The sequence below is a fragment of the Cyprinodon tularosa genome, unplaced genomic scaffold, assembly GCF_016077235.1.
Source record: "Cyprinodon tularosa strain WSP-4 unplaced genomic scaffold, ASM1607723v1 ctg559, whole genome shotgun sequence".
Lineage (NCBI taxonomy): Eukaryota > Metazoa > Chordata > Actinopteri > Cyprinodontiformes > Cyprinodontidae > Cyprinodon > Cyprinodon tularosa.
The window spans coordinates 179,982-201,031 of NW_024039295.1; the positions used below are offsets into that span (position 1 = coordinate 179,982).

Genomic DNA, 21,050 nt, shown 5'->3' on the forward strand with positions numbered 1-21,050 from the left:
TTCCAGCGTCAGCACTACTTTCACCGACGATATGGGGGAGGGGCTACTATATCTCCAGTAATTCTACCTACTGGAATCAGACACCGAGGATGGAAAAACACTACCTGCATTTTAGCAGGCAAGCTTCCCCAATAGGGCCGTGACTAAAACACACCTCATCTAAGCTAAAGACAGCAATTCTTTGTTTTTATGGTGTGAAAGTTTAGGATTAACGCATTCCAGCACATTTAGAAAGAGTGAGAAGTAAAAAAAAACAAAAACATAAAAACTAATGTATTACCTGCACAAAACTGTGAATTTGGAGATGCATGTATTATAAATAAAAACCAACATTTTAATTTTGTTGCTAAACATTGATGATGATTATATTGATAAAAGTTATCCCATATTCTTTCTATTTTTAAATATCTGAATTCCTCCATCAGTATCTCTGGCGATCCAGGGCTGTGAACATTCATTAAAAATTACCCATTTATTTGATGCCTGGGAGTTTGTAGCAGCTGAATCCACAGAAAGTTGTGCAATCAGGTTTTTGCACAAGAAATGTTGACAACAGCTTTCATTTTTGCATACACATCTTGCAAAACATAATCAGCTCTGCTATTATGTTGCTGATTTAAAATATGATTTTCCCTCTTTCAATACGTTTTTTTTCAGCCTTTACAGCTAAAGAATAAAACAAATGTCTACAAGGATAACTGGACTGGTTGTGAAAACAAAGTGAAAACAAAGACTGTAAGCAGGCTAGCGTTAGCTTTGGACTTTACCGGACTGCTCCCTATAAAAACATCCTCATCTTTAATAAAATGAAACCTTGCTACATTAGGGCCATTTATCTGTCTCGTTTTCAGCTTCATGCCCAACAAGTACATTAATATATTCCAGATAAAGGGTGTGGAAAGGTCAGAAATTTGCATAACAATCTACTTCAAAATCTTATCCGAGTATATGGCAACAATTATAACATGTAATAACAGAGTTATTACTCAGTCTCAGTTAAGACAGTAATTGAGAACATTTCCTACATTCTGCTACTGTAAAGTAAAACAGTCAAGACAACTATGGTTTTTACCACACGAGAATAATGTTAACGAATACCTGTTTTTCCTATTATGCAAAAAGCAACCCCAACAAACCCGTGCATCATCTGTTCATTTGTTTTTTGTTGTTGTTGTTTTTTTTTTAGAGAAGAAACATTTTTACCCCATAAATAAACAGTGAATGGACAGCAGTTCTTTCTCTTGTTAATTCATAATTTCACCATTAAATTAAGTATAGGGAGAACAGATAAAGGTTATTCTAAAAGGTTGATAAGGTCAGATGGGGCTACCATGAAGTGTTTGGATGTTTTTATTCACACATTTCCTCTGCTGCTGTTTGCTCTGTAAACAGACGGACGTGCTGAAAAATTTAAGGTCAAATAAATTATTGATGGAACAAATGAACATAACTACTGTATATTAGTTTAGGAGCCATTATTATTGTCTCTATGCAGGATGTGACTGCAGTTTGAAATAGGGCAGCGGTGACAAGCCTTCTAGTTCAAAAATGGTGCATCACACAGAAACTTCGCACTGGGATTTCTGAACAATGTTCACACCCAGTAGCATCTTGTAGCTGGTATTTCTAAGTGTGTTTTACCGTTTTGCAAAACAGTCTGTGACCAAGTCGGCAGTTTCTAAGCATTCGATGCTCCTGTGTTGCTGCTCATGATAAGAAATCTAAGCCTCAAAATGACATTTAAATCAAATATAAATGAATAAAAATCATTCAACTTTATTGATCTCGCACTGGAGAAATTTACCTCTGCATTTAACCCATCCCCTTGCGGTGCCTGGGGAGCAGTATAGGGTTAGGGGTTTTGTTCAGGGAGCGAGAGTGCAGGCTTTGGGGATCGAATCGGGTACTTGAAACCTTCTCAAGAGTACAAGTGCACTGCTCTAACCACTAGGCCAACACTCCCCCTGTATGAAACATATGTTTAATTTAGAATTGGAATAAAAAAATAAAAAGGAAGCTGCTGTTTTTTTCTATATTCTATGAAACAAAAGAAAAAGTTTCTCATTATTTTAGTCCAGAATCTTCGACTTCAACCATTTTTTTAATGCAAACACTGATTGTTACTTCACTCTAGCTTTCCTGGCAACAGACATAAACCCTTCGGATGTTTAGAAGAACCAAACAGCTGCTTTTTAGAAAGGATGTCCATCCGCCAATCTGATTTACTCAACCTACCCAGACTAGACAGTAAAACATCAGTTCTTACAGCTGCAGGACAGTCAGACCTCTTGTTTGTTGGGCAGGGCAGAAGTAGGAGACCTACAGTCTGGAAGCTTTTAAAATGTCAACAATTATTTGCCTGCTTTATGTTCAGGTGGTTGATGGCAGATTTTTTTTCTCCAGAGAGCGTTTTCCATGTGTTTAAGTAATCTTACCCTTATTAGCCCAAATCGGGCCAAAACTTAGCTTTTCATTAGTTTAATCTATAAACAAAAAATGTTTTATTTAATAAATGTATTTAAAGAAGAAACAAGAAAATGAAACCTACATGAGCTCCTCCTCTTGTTTAGGGGCATTTCAGTGGCAGTGCTGGAGCGCTACATACAGACCAGCTGTTATTATATGAGAATAAAAAAAAAAAAAAAAAGAGACTGGATGTTTTACCAGTATGGTGTTCCCACAAAAGAGTTGGCTGGAGCAACAATGGAAGCAGAGCCGAAGTCTCCCAGTTTGACCTGACCCGGTTCTGTGAGCAAGATGTTTCCTGCTTTCACATCCCTAACAGACAGAAAGGACAACACAGAAGAAAAGTGTCAGAGATAAAAACGGAGGAAGGCAACGCGAACGGTGAGACATGAGAGGATGAGTCAGTACGTTGGAGGCTGGAGAGCAGCATGTTGTACCAGAAAGTGTTGCAGCACAAACAGTTGCATAAGCTTAGTTAGGCTGAACCGTTTATGCCTCCTCTGGTTTCTGCTTCATCTCCTGTCAGAAGAGTGGAAGAGGAGAGTGGGGCATAAAGAGAGGGGTGAGATGAGCGTTACCTGTGAATCATGTTGTGAGAGTGAAGATACACCAGTCCCTGCAAAGCACCGTGGGTAATGGCAGCTATTTCCACCTCTTGGAGGGGTTTCTTGTGGACTGTGGAGATCAAATTGTACATTTCCATAAATAATCGACTGAAAACACAATAAAATATCAGTAAATGTTTCATCGCCTCTTACCTTCTAGCAGGTCAGACGCTGAACCCAAACAGTACTCCATCACCAGCTAGAAAAGAGCAAACAGGAGGACTGAATTCAGCAAACTAAAGAGTAGCTGTTAAGAGCCAACATGATTTATTTTGTATTGTTTTGATATTGGAGTTTTATTGCAGTTCTTTATAGATTTTTGTTTTTTTTAATCACATTAAATTGACAAAAGTTTCTGTAAATTCTTAGTAAATTCAAAAGGAACCAGGAGCTAATATTTAAACATATTTTTACATCCCGCCATTTCAGGAAGTTGTGAGGTCACACAGATTAGTCAAACACGGATGCGGCGACAACAACAACAACATGCAGAGACCAAACAAAGGTGACAGATTTTACAGAGATCACCAAGACTAAAGGGGCCTAGTTTTCCATTTTAGACGATTCTAACACCTGAACAAAAAAAAGCAGCGTAGAGAGAGGGTAAAAAAGAAACTAAGAAATAGAACTTGTATTGTTTTTATATTCTCTAAAGCAAAACTTCTTCTGCAACTATACAGAGTCACCAATACATGGACTAAAAATGGAGTTTGGCAGCATCTAAAACATCTTTCCCACTGAAATTAGCAGGTTAACATGGGTCGACCCGCTAACAAACAGCATTTGGCTTACGTGGCGGCTGGCCAATAGATGGCGCAAGGGCGCTGCCCACCTGAGCCAATGATCTTGATTAAGACATAAAACTAATAAAACTTAAATTATAAAGTTGAAATATTTCAAAATATATTAATACATTTTTTAGATGTGCAAGATAAATATTTAATCTTTAATGATGAGTAAAGCTGTTTCTTCGTCGGCGGATTGGTGATCTATTTCTTCCCTGGGGTGCAAAAAGCTTTGCCCATTGACTCTCGTTAAAAGTTGTAAATGTGCAGTAGCTCCTTTTCCATGCGAAAGGTAGGACCATCCTGAGGCACACCTCTCCTGCGCCCAGAGCTGAAGGCAACTTTATTTGTACACCACCTTCCACCTTATCTCACAGTTGCTGTTATAAAAGGTGGCTGAATGACAGGTTTTTATAATTATTTAGCAACAAGGCTTGGCTAACTGCATGCAGCAAGGCTTATGCTTTATTCTGCTTTCCTGCCTCCTTTTTTAAACATCAGGATCTGACCCAGCATGGATTAAGACAGCTATGACTGATTCAAAGCACTTTTCAGTAAATTTTATAATGTTGTGTGTCTGTTGTTGGCATTCATATCAATATACTGGTGTAAATATACCTTAGTATAAATTTGATTGGTTTTTGGTATACGTCTATTTTGAAGTTATAGCACCCCCGGAGAAAAGTCCACCAGCCGCCACTGTTTGGCTCCCTTCCTATTGAAAAAAAAAAAGCCAGGTCTGACCCCCCCGCAGGCAGGCTGCATGACCTCTGTCCCTCCGCCACTGCCTAGCTAGTGACTCCATCACTGTGGATTAGCGTTGATGCTGTCACTAGTGCGAAAGAAATCAGGAAAGTAAACATTGCAGTCCCAAACTAAAGTTAATATTCTTGACTTTGTTACTTTTCAAGTTAAACTAAAGCAAACCTGGGAATACATTTTAAAACACACAACAATGAAAAAAATTATCAGGGTGAGAAATGTGGACCCCTATAGCTCTACTTCAATCTTGGGTAAAATTCCTACTTTTCTGCAGGTTCTATATTCCTCTGTTCAGTACAAACACCACAGCAATGTCCAACCAGGTTATTGTTCAGGATGGAGACGGGTTCTACACCCTACAGATACTATTTTATTTGTGTTTAAAATATGTGATTCAAGAAAAGAATTTATGAAGACCGTGGCTGAAGCTGGTGAAAGAGAATCAAGTTCGAAACTGACGTGTGCAGAAAAGCCACTCAGCGTGGAAGAGGTCACAGTTTTAACCCATTTATAGAGCATTTGCTTTTTAACTAAGAGGCCTTAAAATAAAAAATGTAAAATATTTTCCACAGCACAAAATAGTTCAAATAATGGCAGCAGCTCAGAGTGTTAGTAACCCTGCAGCTATGGAAACGGCACACAGACTCACCCAGGCCGTGTGCTCTCTCAGGTAGCAGCCTCGATATTCCACAGTGTTTGGATGGCGCAGCTTCTGTAGGAACTTCACTTCCTTGATGATATCCTGCCATTTCTGGAGCAGAAACAGAGCCACAGTCACTGACAGGTAAATGTGCTCCAGCTGAATCCCAAGGGTGTGTTTTCTACTGCCTTCAGCAGATTAAATTGATCCACTTTGTTCTCATCTACCTCGTTGGACTGCTTGCCGCTGTAGGACATCTTCTTGATGGCCACCACCTCATTTGTGCGGATGTCGTGGGCCTAGCGGGTAAATGTGAAAAAGGATCAGATAATGCAGGAGTTTATGCTGAGCCTGTTTATAGGGATTCGTGTCTAGAGACATAAATTAAGATTTAGTTCCTTTAAAAGAAAAACTATGATTCATCTACCATTTATAAAACGGAACATGGCAAAGCAATTACTGTTACATAAAGCTCGCTGTCCTCCTCTCTCCAGCCCTCGACTAGCTCTTTGTCATCCTTCATTAAACAGGCCTTTTCACCAACCGTCAGAAAGTTGCTCTTTGTCCCTGACTCACATTGTTTTCACCCTTCTATTCTGTCTGTGAGGTGTAACCCACTTTAAGCTTTAACAGAAATACGGCATCGGTTTCATTTTCATCTAAAAAACCTGTTCGTCGATCTTACTGTTCATGTCTTGTTGCTAACTTTCAAAGGATAATAAACCATAAAACTAACACACTTTGTCTGTAAAATAAAATTCTTCTTAGGAGTGTTATCCTTCAACTGAAATTCAACATTTTTAAGCAAACTTATAAAAGTTTTTACATTTGGTTTGAAGTAAATTAACAAGGGCTGCAAAAGGTTTATACATATTTTTTACCATTTTGACATAAATACTGCTCTAATTGGGTTTTCCTCTCAGCTAAAGGCATGTTTTACAGTCTCTATACTCAAGTTAAGGCTTAATTGTTTACTAAATTATTTGGCGACTATTTCAATAATGGATTAATCACGGTTAATCTGATTGTTTCAGCCCCAACTGTGATATTTCATGAACTTACTTGCTTAGCTGATGTTGTTTACCAATGTAGGCTCTGCTTCCTAAGCTAAAATATCTCAGGGTTTGTAAGTTATTTGGATCAGATTAAATAAATAAAAAATAAAAGGAAAATAGACAAAACTCAGTTTTTAGGGAGTGAATTTGACTTGCATTAATAAACAGACTAACTGTAGTGTAAATAAACAACATCGCTGAAGTGACAGAATTGGGACAGATAACATGGGAGACACACATGTGCATCAAACATTCACGGCTTCAGAACTAGCAGACATCCTCATTGTAGAGCAAAAGCTCCACCGAAACACAAAGAACTCACAAAGTAGACCGCTCCAAAGCTCCCATGGCCTATCTCCCTCAGGTCCGTGAAGAGCTTCTCAGGGTCCTCCCTGCAGAACAGCTCTGCCACCTCCGGGTCCTTCAGGCTCCCGGCCCGCACACTCGACGGCATGGCCAGCGCCTGGCGAGGGTGGAAGAGACACATGCTGGGTGAGCGTCTGTTGTTTGGATGGATTACAAACACTTCTGCTGGAAAAAACGGGTTGCAGAAGTATATGTGGTCCAGTTTGCCATGAACAATCAGTGCTCCGAGATCTTCAGAGGAAATTACACACTTATGCAAGCCTTCTAGATATCCAACAGAGGTAGGATACAAACTACTCTTAAGCTAATACAGAAAGTGGACATGCATTATAAGAGCAAAACAAGAAATAAAAAAAACTCTTGAGAAAAAAAACCCCAACTGCCATATAAAATCAGAGGAATCAAATTTGGAGTTTTGAAGTGTGTGCAACAACCACAGGCAGACATATAAACAGTTTTCAATCAGGATGCATCAATATGAACAGTTTGGCCAATATAAATACTAATAATTCTCTTTTAACACAATTAAAAATAAACTAGACCTGTGAAACTGCTTCAATAAATGATCCCACATTCCTTCACTGCATCACTATCCCCTATCCCCATCACATGACCTAACAAACACAGCATGACCAGCCCCCAGAAAAAACACAGAGCAATAAAATGGAAATAAACCATTATTTTTAGGGTACATATAAAAGCATTTAGCATTTTCACGTTTTTAAAATTACTTATTTAACTTTATAATAGCAAATGTGTCAGACTTCCTGCCACATTATTTAAAGTTGCACAAAACTGAAACATTACAAAATGGAGGATAATAAATAGGCTGAACAGGTTTAAATAGCCCGAATGCTAATAAACGTCGACCAAAGAAAATAAGGATAACCAACAAGCTAGCATTAAAACAAGATGCTGAAGTTAAGCAATATCCTCTATAGATCAAGTTACTGTCAAAGCAGCTCAGGAAGCACTTTTAATTTGACAATTTATTTCATCTTTTACATTAAAGGGGGATTTAAAAATAAATCCCCATAAAGACAAAACTACATGCTAAAGAAACCCTTCGTGTTACAACAACAGCACTCAGGAACACCAGTTAGACTGTTCGTAACCATGTCCCTTTCTTTCAGGTAAAGATTCATTATCAACATTGGTTCCATGTATTAAAATGTTGAAAGACTGAATTATAGCTCATTTTCTTCATCACATATCAGGGTTTTATATCTACTTTTCACGAGAACGGTTAATTGATGCTAAATACGACAGTTTAATAGAAATATAAATAATAGAAAAGCAATCTCTTGGAAAAACTGTTAGCGTATGTTCATTCATTATTCATTATTTTTCACATTATCACAAACCTGAAGCAGAACCTGTTAATTGTCTCCTTTCAATTTACATGTGTACAAATACACAGTATTTCCTCTGTAAATTCATGTGACACGAGAAACATTATAAGGGCAACTGAATGTAATATTGTTTAGGGGCGAAGGGGTTGGAAGTTAACGAGTTTTTCTTTTTCCTGTAACTTTTTCAGACAGTTTCACTGGTTGCAGTCATGTCTGGAAAGAAATAATGAAATAAATCAAAATGAGGAAAATTTTCTTTTTTACATGAAAAAATTGATTTAAAAAAATGACTTTTATATCAGCTGAAAGTCTGTTGTGATATTCTATTAGATTTGCACAACTAAACAGTGGCCAAAGTAGCTACAATTCAATGATAGTCTGAAGAATGACAGAACACACATTTTCAACTCTAGCCACACAAAAACTTTGACTAGGCCATTCTAAAAAATTAATATTCTCTGATCTTGAGCATTCCCTACAAGTCTGTCTGTGTGATTTTTGCTGTTTGTCTCGCTGGAAAGAGAACCTCCACACTAATCCCAACTCCTCAATAGCTGTTTAAAAGGTTTCTTAGAGGACTGCCCTACAATTAGCTCCACACACCTTTGCCATAAAGAGGAAGCAAAGCCTTTTCTAGACAGAAAGCTGCCATCATTATTACAGTGGATGAGGTGTGATCAGTGATCTCTGCTTAGAAGGTGTTTGAAAATTACTTTTTAGTTTTTATATAGGGCACCGGAGTAAAAGAAGAGGCTGAAAACAATGCATGCCAGTTTTTACATTTCATTTACTTCTTCCTCAATGTTGATCAATCACATAAAAAATTTGAAATAACATGAGGCTGTAACATGATCATATGTGGGAAAATAAAAGTAACAACTGTAATGTAATCATATAGCAAATGATAAAGTACATTTGTCAGCATCGCTTTGGCACTGCCAATATTAGATATATTTAGGGTACGTTACTAATTAAACAGCTTGTGTTAATATTAGTGTGATAAAATTGTGCACAAAGTGAGCACTGAGCTTAATATTTTAAATTTAATTTCTTTTTGTTTACATTCGTGTATTCAATATTACAGAATAAATCTAAGTCTAAGTCTAAATATTTGCAGAAGGCACTTTAAATGTAGAAACTGGGATCAAATACAGAAGGTCCCACATTTCCAACAATTAGTTTTAGTTTCTTCAGAAGCAAAGCGACAAATTGTTTTAACAGACAGCTACAAGTTTTACTTAAAACCTACAGGGTTAAAATGTCTTTCCTCCCTGTATTCTGATGGGGGATAAAACTGGTTCGGCATGTCTGTGGGGAGAGACAAACTGTCAAAGCTACACCGATGATAACTGAAAACCATGAAGCTGCTCACAATTTGCCTAAAGCGAAGAGCAGTTAGGCCGCAGGATTTCCCTGCGTTTGTAGAATAAAAGCCTCATTGGGAAGTTAATTTAAGGTTACGGAGAATGCGCTAAACAGCTGAGACACAGAGTAATATGTTTTAATTACAACTGATACCATCTAGTTCTGATTCTCTGTTGCAGGAAGAAGTGATAAGTTTCATCGCAACATGAATGGTTTCTTTGTAAAGCCACCAGCTTTGAAAACAAGGCACTGAAGTTCAGGCATGACTTTTAAAGCTTGTGTTTCAGTTTTAAATTGCAACAAATAACTTAAAAACAGTGTTTCAGTCACAGTGAGCAGCTTTGTCACCTAATAAAGGAAGTACTTCAGACATAGGCAATGTTTTAGAGTCAGAGTGTCATAAATGTTACATTTATTTAAAACATTTTAACAGTTTTAAATGTATACTTCGTGAATATATAATATCAGTTACCGTTGCCCCTGTATCCATAAAAATAAATACAATTGAATGGAATTTCGCCGCTGCTTGCTTTTCACACCCAACATAAACCTCTTTGCTAAAGTATTCAACCTTTTACATTCATTCATTGTACAACCAGAGGTCCCTTAATTATAAATCTTTGCTAATTTTCACTCATAGTGAGTAACAAAAAAACTCATGCTTAGCCAGACAGGATGGAAAGCAACAACAACAAAATGGCCGTCCTATTTTATTTTTATAATGCAGACTTTGAATGAGCCACTTTAACACAAATATGTTAGATGGGGATACGTTTAGTTTATCGCTATTTTGGTTAATTTCTAGTCATGATCGAAATTTTTATTTACTGTCTAAACAATAAATTAAAGTTTAGTGATGATTAAAAAAAAACTCCAAAAATGATTAATTGTGAATTTAATAGACAATCCCCCCCTTTTCTTCCATTGGGGCATTGAAAAATTCAAAGGATATGAGTAAATGTGGTAACTTTGAGGTGTTAAGTGATATAAATCTCACTTTGTTATGTAACCGGTGTCCTGAAGAAAGCTACTTTTAAATTGTATGTTTTCAGGAGTAGTTTGTTACTGTTGGGCTACAACTGCTGTGGCATACAGCCACAGGATCAACCCAAAGAATTAATGAAGAGTGTTTTTATCGCCAACTTAAATTGATAATTTTGCCACAAAATATTTTGATAAGAAAATAAGGCCATATCTCTAGACTACAAACTCTTTGTGTTTCTTATTTCTATTACTGCAGGTGTTTTTCAGTCAGATTTCAGGGTTGCTAAATGCATCTTCACTAGAAAAGAGCAGCGTGGTGCTTTTCCCATAAAATCCTGATTAAGCATACTGAAGTTTGGAAGTTATAACAAGAGAAAAATGTGGAATGTTTAGGAAAACACAGCAGCAAAGTGTGAACATGATGTAAAAGAAGAAGCTGTGGGGGCAGCGAGACGACTGAAAAGAAAGAGCAGAGCGAGGAAAATGTTGACTCATCACAACTGTTAAATTTATCTCAAAAGTAACACTTTCATATCCAAATAATACATCACATGTATATCATTATTAATGCGCACAAGATTTATATTGCATAGAATCACTTGAAGTGAAATATCTTAATGGCTACGAGTAATTACATTTTTATTTGTTAGACTGACTTGTGATAATAGAAGCTTCGGGGGAGTGTTGGCCTAGTGGTTAGAGCAGTGCGCTTGTACTTGGTTCGATTCCCACAGCCTGCACTCTGGGTCTCTGAGCAAGACTCTTAACCCCACACTGCTCTCTTGGTGCTGCACAGTGGCAGCCACCTGCTCCCCAATGGGGATGGGTTAAATGCAGAGTGTTAATTTCTCCACTGCGAGATCAATAAAGCTCTATTTGTATTTCTCTATTTCTATTTCCATGATACAATGACAGAGACAAAGACAGCACGGGTTATAAAGGTTGCAAGTGTATAATAACACACAAGAAAGAGAAAATCTAGAATAAAGAGGAAATAAATTCATATAATCTAAGTGCATATTTCCTATAATCTTACATCTTTTAAGGAGCACCATGGACAGAGTTTGCTGACTGGAAATCATAGCTGGAACCCTCCATTACCCCAAATGACCAGACAGTGTTATTATGGCTAAATATTACAACAATATATGTAATATGAGCTAAACTAGTCCTCGCTCTTCTCTGTGGACATCAGAGGCTGTTAAACATGTATGTCAGTCAATTCCTGCTTTATTAACAAAGCACAAGGACTCTTAAACGTGAGCCTCGAACACAAACATTCTTTAAAAAGAAGCCACATCAGATGCTCTTTTGTAGCTGCCCTGCAGCCATCAAAGAGGAACTGCCTGGTTCCCTTTATAAACGAGAAGCTGTTTAAATATTGCAACCAATGCCGGCTGTCTTGATCTATTTTTTAACAGGCTGCTTGCAGACAACACAATAAAAAGAAAAGACTTATGTTGCACTGATGTGGTTTCTATTAAGGCTTGTTTCTTAGAACTTGAGCTGCAAATACAAATAAAATTGGTGGGTTTAATAGAAAGACAATTCACACCCATTTATATAGATGCCATCAGTATCTCTGCAAACAATATAGGAATCATTTACCAAAATGGGTAAAATCTTAGTTCTATTTATTCAGCTGTAAATAAGCTGAATGTCAGCTCTTAACATCCAGCAGTAGATAATGGTATCTATTCACTCCCCTGCAGGGAGAGGTAATGATTTGTCTGTTTTACCACACTGAATGATTTATAACAACACTTACCGTGGCTTTTGGGATCCACTGTAGCTAGCTCTAGAGCTAGCTGACTGGCCAGGCAGGAAAATCTTGATTTCTCTCCCCCCCACACTGTCCTATCCTCTCCTCCCCGGTTTCTAATCAACACGAACAGACCACATTCTGCCTGTCCGTCGATGTTTTAGCTAAACCCCCAGCCATCATGGTGCTTCCAGTAGCTAGCACCTCTTTTACACTTGACATGAGTGAAGTGTCAGTCAGTCTAGGCTGACAGCTAGCTGACTTGACAGCTGCCAGCTAACCCACAAGCGGAGCTAACTAACGGAGAAAAATCAGGGCCAAGGCTCCGGGCTGCTGCTAGCACCGCTGCTAATCGAATAGCGTCAACGCCAGGAGCTGATATGGGACGTTTATCGGCGGGGAGACTTGCTCGTTAAAAGCCACCACTCCGCTCTGGTTCGCATTCACATTTCGCTAGCGCTATCGCCGAGCTTCCTCTCCGCTCCGTGCTATTCCCATTTTGCTCGGACCTCATCCGTTTTTGTTCAGGACTTCATGATGGCGGAGCGGGGCGGGAGCCGAAAGGAAAACGGAAGAGCTCTTCTTCTGGGCTTGAGAAGCAGGCGAGCGTCCAATAACAGTATCCCCATGTGGCCGAAAATCATCAAAACATCACACAAAAATATAAAAAATATTAGATCATTTAAACGGCTAAACAGAGGAAGTTTCTCCTGTATTCAAATGATCATTTCTATCTATCTATCTATCTATCTATCTATCTATCTATCTATCTATCTATCTATCTATCTATCTATCTATCTATCTATCTATCTATCTATCTATCTATCTATCTATCTATCTATCTATCTATCTATCTATTAGATAGATATATCTATTATATATCTATCTATGTATTAGATAGATAGATTTGTATATCTATCTATTAGATATATAGATCCATCTATCTATCTATTAGATATATAGATCTATCTATTTAATACATAGATCTATCTATTAGATTGATAGATCTGTAGATCTATCCATTAGATAGATACATCTATACAATAGATAGATCTATCTAATAGATATCTATTAGATAGATCTATCTAATAGATAAATCTATCTAATAGATAGATCTATCTATCATCTATTAGATATATAATCCATCTATCTATCTATGTATTAGATAGATAGATTTAGATATCTATCTATGTATGGGATGGATAGATAGATAGATAGATAGATAGATAGATAGATAGATAGATAGATAGATAGATAGATAGATAGATAGATAGATAGATAGATAGATAGATAGATAGATGGATGGATGGATGGATGGATGGATGGATGGATGGATGGATGGATGGATCTATCTATCTATCTATCTATCTATCTATCTATCTATCTATCTATCTATCTATTAGATAGATATATCTATTATATATCTATCTATGTATTAGATAGATAGATTTGTATATCTATCTATTAGATATATAGATCCATCTATCTATCTATTAGATATATAGATCTATCTATTTAATACATAGATCTATCTATTAGATTGATAGATCTGTAGATCTATCCATTAGATAGATACATCTATACAATAGATAGATCTATCTAATAGATATCTATTAGATAGATCTATCTAATAGATAAATCTATCTAATAGATAGATCTATCTATCATCTATTAGATATATAATCCATCTATCTATCTATGTATTAGATAGATAGATTTAGATATCTATCTATGTATGGGATGGATAGATAGATAGATAGATAGATAGATAGATAGATAGATAGATAGATAGATAGATAGATAGATAGATAGATAGATAGATAGATAGATAGATAGATAGATAGATAGATGGATGGATGGATGGATGGATGGATGGATGGATGGATGGATCTATCTATCTATCTATCTATCTATCTATCTATCTATCTATCTATCTATCTATCTATCTATCTATCTATCTATCTATCTATCTATCTATCTATCTATCTATCTATCTATCTATCTATCTATCTATCTATCTATCTATCTATCTATCTATCTATCTATCTATCTATCTATCTATCTATCTATCTATCTATCTATCTATCTATCTATCTATCTATCTATCTATCTATCTATCTATCTATAGATCTGTCTGTCTGTCTATGTTGTGACTTAGTTCAGGATAATATGACACATTGTTTCCACCCCTGACATGGTGCAGACAGAAATTAGAGACAGAATGACCATAACCAAAATAACATCACAATTTCACAATGTCTCTATGAATCATGGGATAGATGACATAGATGACATTGTCACAGTAAAGGAGAGCAACTTAACCGAAAGACTGCTGCAACCTTATGTGCACAATGTAGTGTTATCACAGATCTTTTCCCCCACTGTTTTACACTTCTTAGTCTTTCCCTGCTCTCACAATTCCTAATAAGTGTAAATTTCACATTTCTTTAATCCAATTATTAATGTTTTTACGCCCACACCTTTATTTTCAGTTTTTATCTATGCTGTAAGACTTTTTGTACATAATTACTTGTATTTGCTCTGTTTACCTGCTTTTTACAGTTCTTGCTCCAAAACATTGACATCGAAATGCTATTCTCACAATTTTTGCATTGTGTTTATTATAAATAAATTGTTTTATTTTTAATCTTGAAACTTTTTCAAATTTTCTGATTACCCATTTTCTTAAATGAATGCACAGTGTTCTCTTCCTGAGGTCTGATTATGTCCTTTGCTGTACAGTTTAATTTATCTCTTTGTTCGTTTTCAATTTTTTTCTGTCTTGTTTGTGTCTATTTCATTTTTCTTTTGGCTATGTGCCTTGTTACAAAGAATCTCCAAGAAAAAATACTTATCACTATTACTTCTATTCTATTCTATTCTATTCTATTCTATTCTATTCTATTCTATTCTATTCTATTCTATTCTATTCTATTCTATTCTATTCTATTCTATTCTAGTTTGAGGATTAAAAGCAAAAAAAAAAAAAAGCATTTTGCAGTTTAAATCTGTGATGCTAAATCTGTACTTATGATTCAAAGTGCTCTGGATTAAAGGCAATTTAAAAACTAATGTCACTACATTATAATTTTAGGAAGACTCCTAACATTATTTTAACTGGCAGTCTTTGAGCAATTTTTAATTTAAAGAATCAGTTTAGATTTTTTTTTTAAAAACACTCTTTATCACTGAGGAATTAAACACAAGGCAAAAGTTTTTGCTCCGGAGGACCTTAAACAAGTAAAGAAATATAGCTTTGTCTTATTGTCTTTTTACATACAAGTTCAACATGGTTTTCCCAACAAAACAACTAGTCAGTCATGAGTTTTTATAGTACGATACCTGATAGATTTCCTCATAATAGATAGGGAGTTTGTGAAAACTAGATAGTGATCTGAAAACGACTGTCTGTTTTAGAAGGAAAACAAAACATGATTGAAGAGGCAAATTATTAATGTCTTATTCTTTAAATCTAAAGAGATCTTTCAATTTTATGTCTGAGCCACATCTCTTCTGTTATTTCTGCTCACTTGCTACATCTGTCCCCTAGGGGGACCACTGGAAGAATGGCTGAGAACAGACTGTACTTATTAAGAAATGCCAGCTTGGACTGTCATATTTGGAAAGAGGTAAAGTCCCATTTTAGACAAACAAACAGACATTTTTGAGCTGATTCTTCATGATAAATGTTGAGTTTAGCCATTTATCTGTTTCTATACAGGCTTCATTGTTTATATGGGGCATCTAACAGTACAAAACCCCTCCAAAACATCCATATGGTGAATACAGTGACATTAGGACCAATAAAGCTCACATTTTAGTGCTCTATAGCCTGGCAGACAGTAATAAATTCTGTAAAAAAACAACAACAAAAAAACAAAACAAGAACAACAAACAAGCATCACTTGCTCAACAAACCAGTTTTCTATTGCTTTTTACCAGACGATGAGGAATGGAGAAGGGTCAGTGATTTATCCACTATGATGCAGCAGATAGGAGAATAGGGTGCAATATTCCAAATCCCTCTGCTGCAGGAAGGCTGTTTAGAAAAGGCTCAATTGGGACAGAACATATCTGGTATTTGGCATCAACGCTCCGGAGGAGGCATCAATATTTCTGTAAGTGCGGCATGAGGTGTCAGAGGAAGGCTTTGATTGCACAAAGTGGTTCCAGGCAGAGTATTGGAAACCAGCAAGAACCCAACATGGGGATGAGAGGAGTTTAAGCCACAAGCCACTACAAGGCTTGGCCTACTTAGTCTGAACATCCTCAGCAGTATGGTGAAGGATTAGGAGGGCTGCAAGCTGCTAGCTAAGCCCACGGGTTATCTGTTGCTCAGAGGATGCTCCTTGCTGGAATCATCACAGCATGGCTTTATATCATGGCTGGGAAATGATGCTGATATTGGTACCAAAGCTTTGCAATTTACAGTAAATCAAACAATTTAATATAGGCTAAGTTTGATCATTTGTAGTTTAGTAATAATAATAATAATAACAATTTATTAATAATAAATTAATAATAGTAATAACAATAATAGTAATAACAATTTCCATAGTTGCTTGTGAGGATGAAATTGCCCACCTCTGTTGAATGTAGCGACTAAAAGCTGACCCTGCTTAAGATCCTAAAGTCATAGGAAGTTAAGGGTTTTCCAGCTGCCAGGGCTCATTAGCTCCCTGAAAACTGCAAACAAATATATTCAATCAATTCAAAAATACTTTATTAATCCTAAAGGGAAATTAAATGTTGCAGCAACTAATACGTTTTTTTTTAACCAGTTGTTATAGGTGTTGATAGCTGTAGGCAGGAAGGATCTTCTGTATCTGTCTGTCTTGTTCTTCAGTAATTTTCTGAAGAGGATGCTCACATAATGCCCATAATGTTCTTCACTTTCTGAAGAATAATCTTTTTTGAAATCATATCCAGAGGTTCTAGTGGAGTTCCTAGAATAGATCTGTCCTTTTTTTAGTTTGATGAGCTTCTTTAAGCGCTTTGCTATGATGCTGTCACCCCAGCAGATGATGGCAGATGATTTGTGATTATTTGTGATGTCATGATCATAACAGGAGTTTGATCCTTTTTGTTCTTGAGTTTAGTGATGAGGTATTTCTTTTTATTGCTTAGTGTAATGGAAGGTGTTTTTGTTTTGAAATATACAGTTAAACCAGAGGACCATGGAGAGAGCATGAAGGATCAGGGTGCAGATATGAACCATGGAGAGATACTAAAATCACAATATGCATTATTCTTTGGCAAACTGATATTTCAGTCTTATATGGTTATTGTCCTCCTTACTGGACATGTGAAAAAAAACAACATAGTTAATAAATTAATTCGTGTTTTTGTTTCACTCTGAAAATAAATGAAAGCCATTAGTAAAAAATAATAAGTCCTCTTACTAGCTATATTAGAATAAAAAAGGAATATAATTGATTGTCCCAAAGTGAGGAAAGTAGATGTTATACAATAAGTTACATTATTCTTCAAAAAAAAATTTATTTTAGCACCTCACTCATTAAGTTAAATTAAAATAAATTTTGTTATATATATATATATATTATAGCACCAATTCACAACACATGTCATCTCAAAGCACTTTACAATTCAACCAGATCATACAGTTAAATTGATTAAAAGTTTTCTATCTAAGGAAAACCAGTTAATCGGAGCCACTTCCTGAGAGGTGAACCCGGAGGTGAGCAGCTGCCATTCTGTAAATTCTAAGCAATTTCTCTGATCTGTGTAAGATTACAATTTTTATTATAATCTGTTGTCATGTCTCCTGGTTATTTCTTACATATAAGTTATAAAGTGTTATTTAAAGAGTTTTTTTGTCCGAGTGATCTCTTTTCAGGGTAAGGAACTGAAGAGATATGGCTTCAATGTGCATACACAGAGCCTATCTTTAACACAATTCAACCAGATCATAAAGTGAAATTGATTAAAAGTGTTGATTGCATCGACTCATTGACTCTAAGGCATTCCATCAGACCAAGCATGCTTGTAGCGACAGTGGAGAGGAAAAACTCCCTTTTAACAGGAAGAAATGTCCTGCTGAACCTGTCTCAGTGTGAGTTGCCATCAGCTGAGGCAGAATGGAGTTCAAGGAGACAGAAGCAGAGATACAGAAAGAAGCAGAGATACAAAAGGCAACTGTCAACCAGCTCCACAGACGGCTGCGTCAAGGAAACACACAGCCAGGCAGACAAGCTCAAGTACATTATATAGCTCAATTAAACGAAGACTGATTCCCCCTTACAGCATTTATTTCTCTTAATTATGACTCACAGCTAATGAAAGCATGACATATAGGAGTAGAAAAGTACTTTAGACAAACAGGAAATATGTGCTTAATGAAAATAATCTTAAATACCTGCTTGAAAGCTTTTTTATTTCTAAAGTTGCTTTAATTTAGCCTCATTGCAAGTGCATTCTAGTTAATCAAAATAAATAAATATGTAGACTAACATGTGAAATGGTCAGAATGCTGCCTATTCTTTGTTCACACAGTCTTTAATCAGCACATCTTTATAGTATAACACAACAAAATGTATGTAAACTGCTCCTAATCCTTCCATCGGATGGCCGAATGGACCCCTGCACCTTCAGCTCTTACAACTGTGCTCACACTTTTGTCTGTGTACCCCAGACAAGCTTTGGCTACAACATAGCTTGCCACCATCAGTGTGTGAACGTGTGAATGCCTGAGTGTAGCGCTTTGAGTCCCCTGACGAAAAAACAAAAAGGCAACAAAAAGCTAAATAGGTGCACTATTATTCAAAGCCATTTAACACAAATATCCGGTTGTGAATCCATCCATATTCCAATGCGTTCTGTATTTTGGAAAAACAGATTATTATGTAATGCTTACCAAGAAGGAATAAAATGCTATACCGCTAAGCTGTTGCATAATGGAAAACATCATCATTTATTAATTTGCTGTGAATAACTCTGTGATTACCTCTGTGACTAGTTAGGGAGATTTAAAGGTAATTCCTTGCTGGATATTCCCAGCTGTCAAAATGATTTGATGGGAAATTATCTCAGACACACGTCAGCATAATAACACATATGACATGTTTGGATTATAACATGTTTATGTAATCCACAAGGTGTAATCTGTATGTTTTCTTTTTCTTTTTTTCCTGAATTTCAGCAGATAGGGCTTGCACAAAAAACATAAGAGCATCTCAATTTACTTTGACATGCTGAGCCGTTCACCAGCCTGTGATACACCCCAATATCCAAACAGCTGCTGTAAAGTTTCCTCCTTTCCTTTAAATAGTAAAATATTCTTTTCAAAACCTCTCTAATCCATTTTTTTTTAGTTAAGAATTTTTATATGATGTAACTGTCCATCATATGCTCCTGTCTGACCTATCACTGCTTCCCTCATTCCCCGAATTAAACTGATACTAAACCATTTTACCACCCAGTTGAATCCCTCCCTTCTCCTAAGTTTTCTGTCACCCATACCTTCAACCCTGTTTCACAGACATCCTTCCACAGCTGGGGATTTGGCTTTGCATAACCTTGTAAACTGGCCCACTGCAAAGAAAAAAAAAAGCAGATAATAAATCGTTATTAGTGTCCGTCTGCATGGCACACCACATTAAGCTTCTTATGCAAACAGATTTCAGAGGAATTTACATAACAGAAGAGGCAGGCAGAAAAGGGAAGACGTTCGCCGCAGACGACTTGCAAACCATCGTGACTCTGCGAGTCAGAGTCTTAGCTCAGACAGGTTGCCGTTAACATGTCCACTGCAGGGCATGCTGTCTGACCCTGGGATGTGAGGAATAAACAGTAACTCAAACCTCACAAATACTGTGGCAGATTAGTGTACAATAGGATAAAACCATGTCAGGACCTATAAACCTTTAATACATCCAAGATCTGGTTTACATTATTGTCTCTAAGAGGACAACATATGGAGAAGAACCACATATGCTTTTGTTGATTTGTTGTGACACATTTCGAAGGAAACATGTACAGTTAAAGGCTTTAGACATTTAGAATGTGTACAAACCTAAACAATCATAATACTGTGATAGGTCTTTGAGTTTTCATTATCCTGTGTGTTTGTGTTTAGTTACGTCTTGCTTTTGGTATGCTCTGAGTTTTTTTTCACATTTTTTCCATTTCCATCCATAAAGTATAAGGGACTGTTAAACAATTAGAGGAAATATTAATCTAGGGTTGAACAATGGAATAAACCAGAAAAGAGTACCTAATGAGAATCAGTCTGCTCAAATGCAGAGTCAGTTGCAGAAGGAAAAAGGGAAGTGAGAATAAAAACCTATCAACCGGGTTGAAAATAAGATAAGCAGAGATGGAAAAAATACATACCAGTATACAAAGAACTAAATATGAGAATTAATTATAAAACTAAAACCAAAAGCATGATTTTTAAGGGTAGGCTTAAAACTTTCCTTTTTGATAAAACTTATAGTTAGAGAGGCTCAGGTTATCCTGAGCTATCTCTATAGTTATGCTGCTATAGGCTTAGACGTCTGGAGGACATAGGGACCCCTATTTCATCATTCTGCTTCACTCTATCTCTATTCTCCCACTCTGCAGAATTTCTTAGTTCAATCTCTAATGTTATGCTCTCTCTGCTTTTTCACATAGTAGCTTCACCTAGTCTGTTCCTGTTTGGCTGCAATCAACACCTTTGTTTATAGATGTTCGAGATCAGCCTGTTTTTCAGTGTAGTCCTGTTTCTCTGACTGTGACTGGCTGGACCTGCTCTCTTCTTCCTCTGACATGGGAGTTGGCACAGAGCTTGTCTGCCTGGCTTTGTGTTTCCTGGACAGGGCCGCCTTTTACAGTTGCTCTTTGTATCTCTGCTTCTGTCTCCTTGAACCACAGTCGGCAGATGGCGGCTCACACTGAGCCTGGTTCT

General features: G+C 36.6%; 1 protein-coding gene across 2 annotated transcripts in view; it reads right to left on the reverse strand.

Annotated features, from left to right (window-relative positions):
- Positions 1-12,722, reverse strand: part of taok2b (TAO kinase 2b) — a 32,244-nt gene extending 19,522 nt beyond the window's left edge. For both annotated transcript variants that reach the window (XM_038305442.1, XM_038305441.1), the window contains exons 1-7: positions 12,149-12,722; positions 6,636-6,776; positions 5,486-5,557; positions 5,268-5,369; positions 3,225-3,270; positions 3,045-3,141; positions 2,665-2,778 (exon numbers count right to left, since the gene is read on the reverse strand). In XM_038305442.1, coding sequence (XP_038161370.1) covers positions 2,665-2,778; positions 3,045-3,141; positions 3,225-3,270; positions 5,268-5,369; positions 5,486-5,557; positions 6,636-6,767 — 563 coding nt within the window. In that variant the 5' untranslated portion in view covers positions 6,768-6,776; positions 12,149-12,722. The remainder of the gene's footprint in view (positions 1-2,664; positions 2,779-3,044; positions 3,142-3,224; positions 3,271-5,267; positions 5,370-5,485; positions 5,558-6,635; positions 6,777-12,148) is intronic.
- Between the last annotated feature and the right edge of the window lie 8,328 nt (positions 12,723-21,050).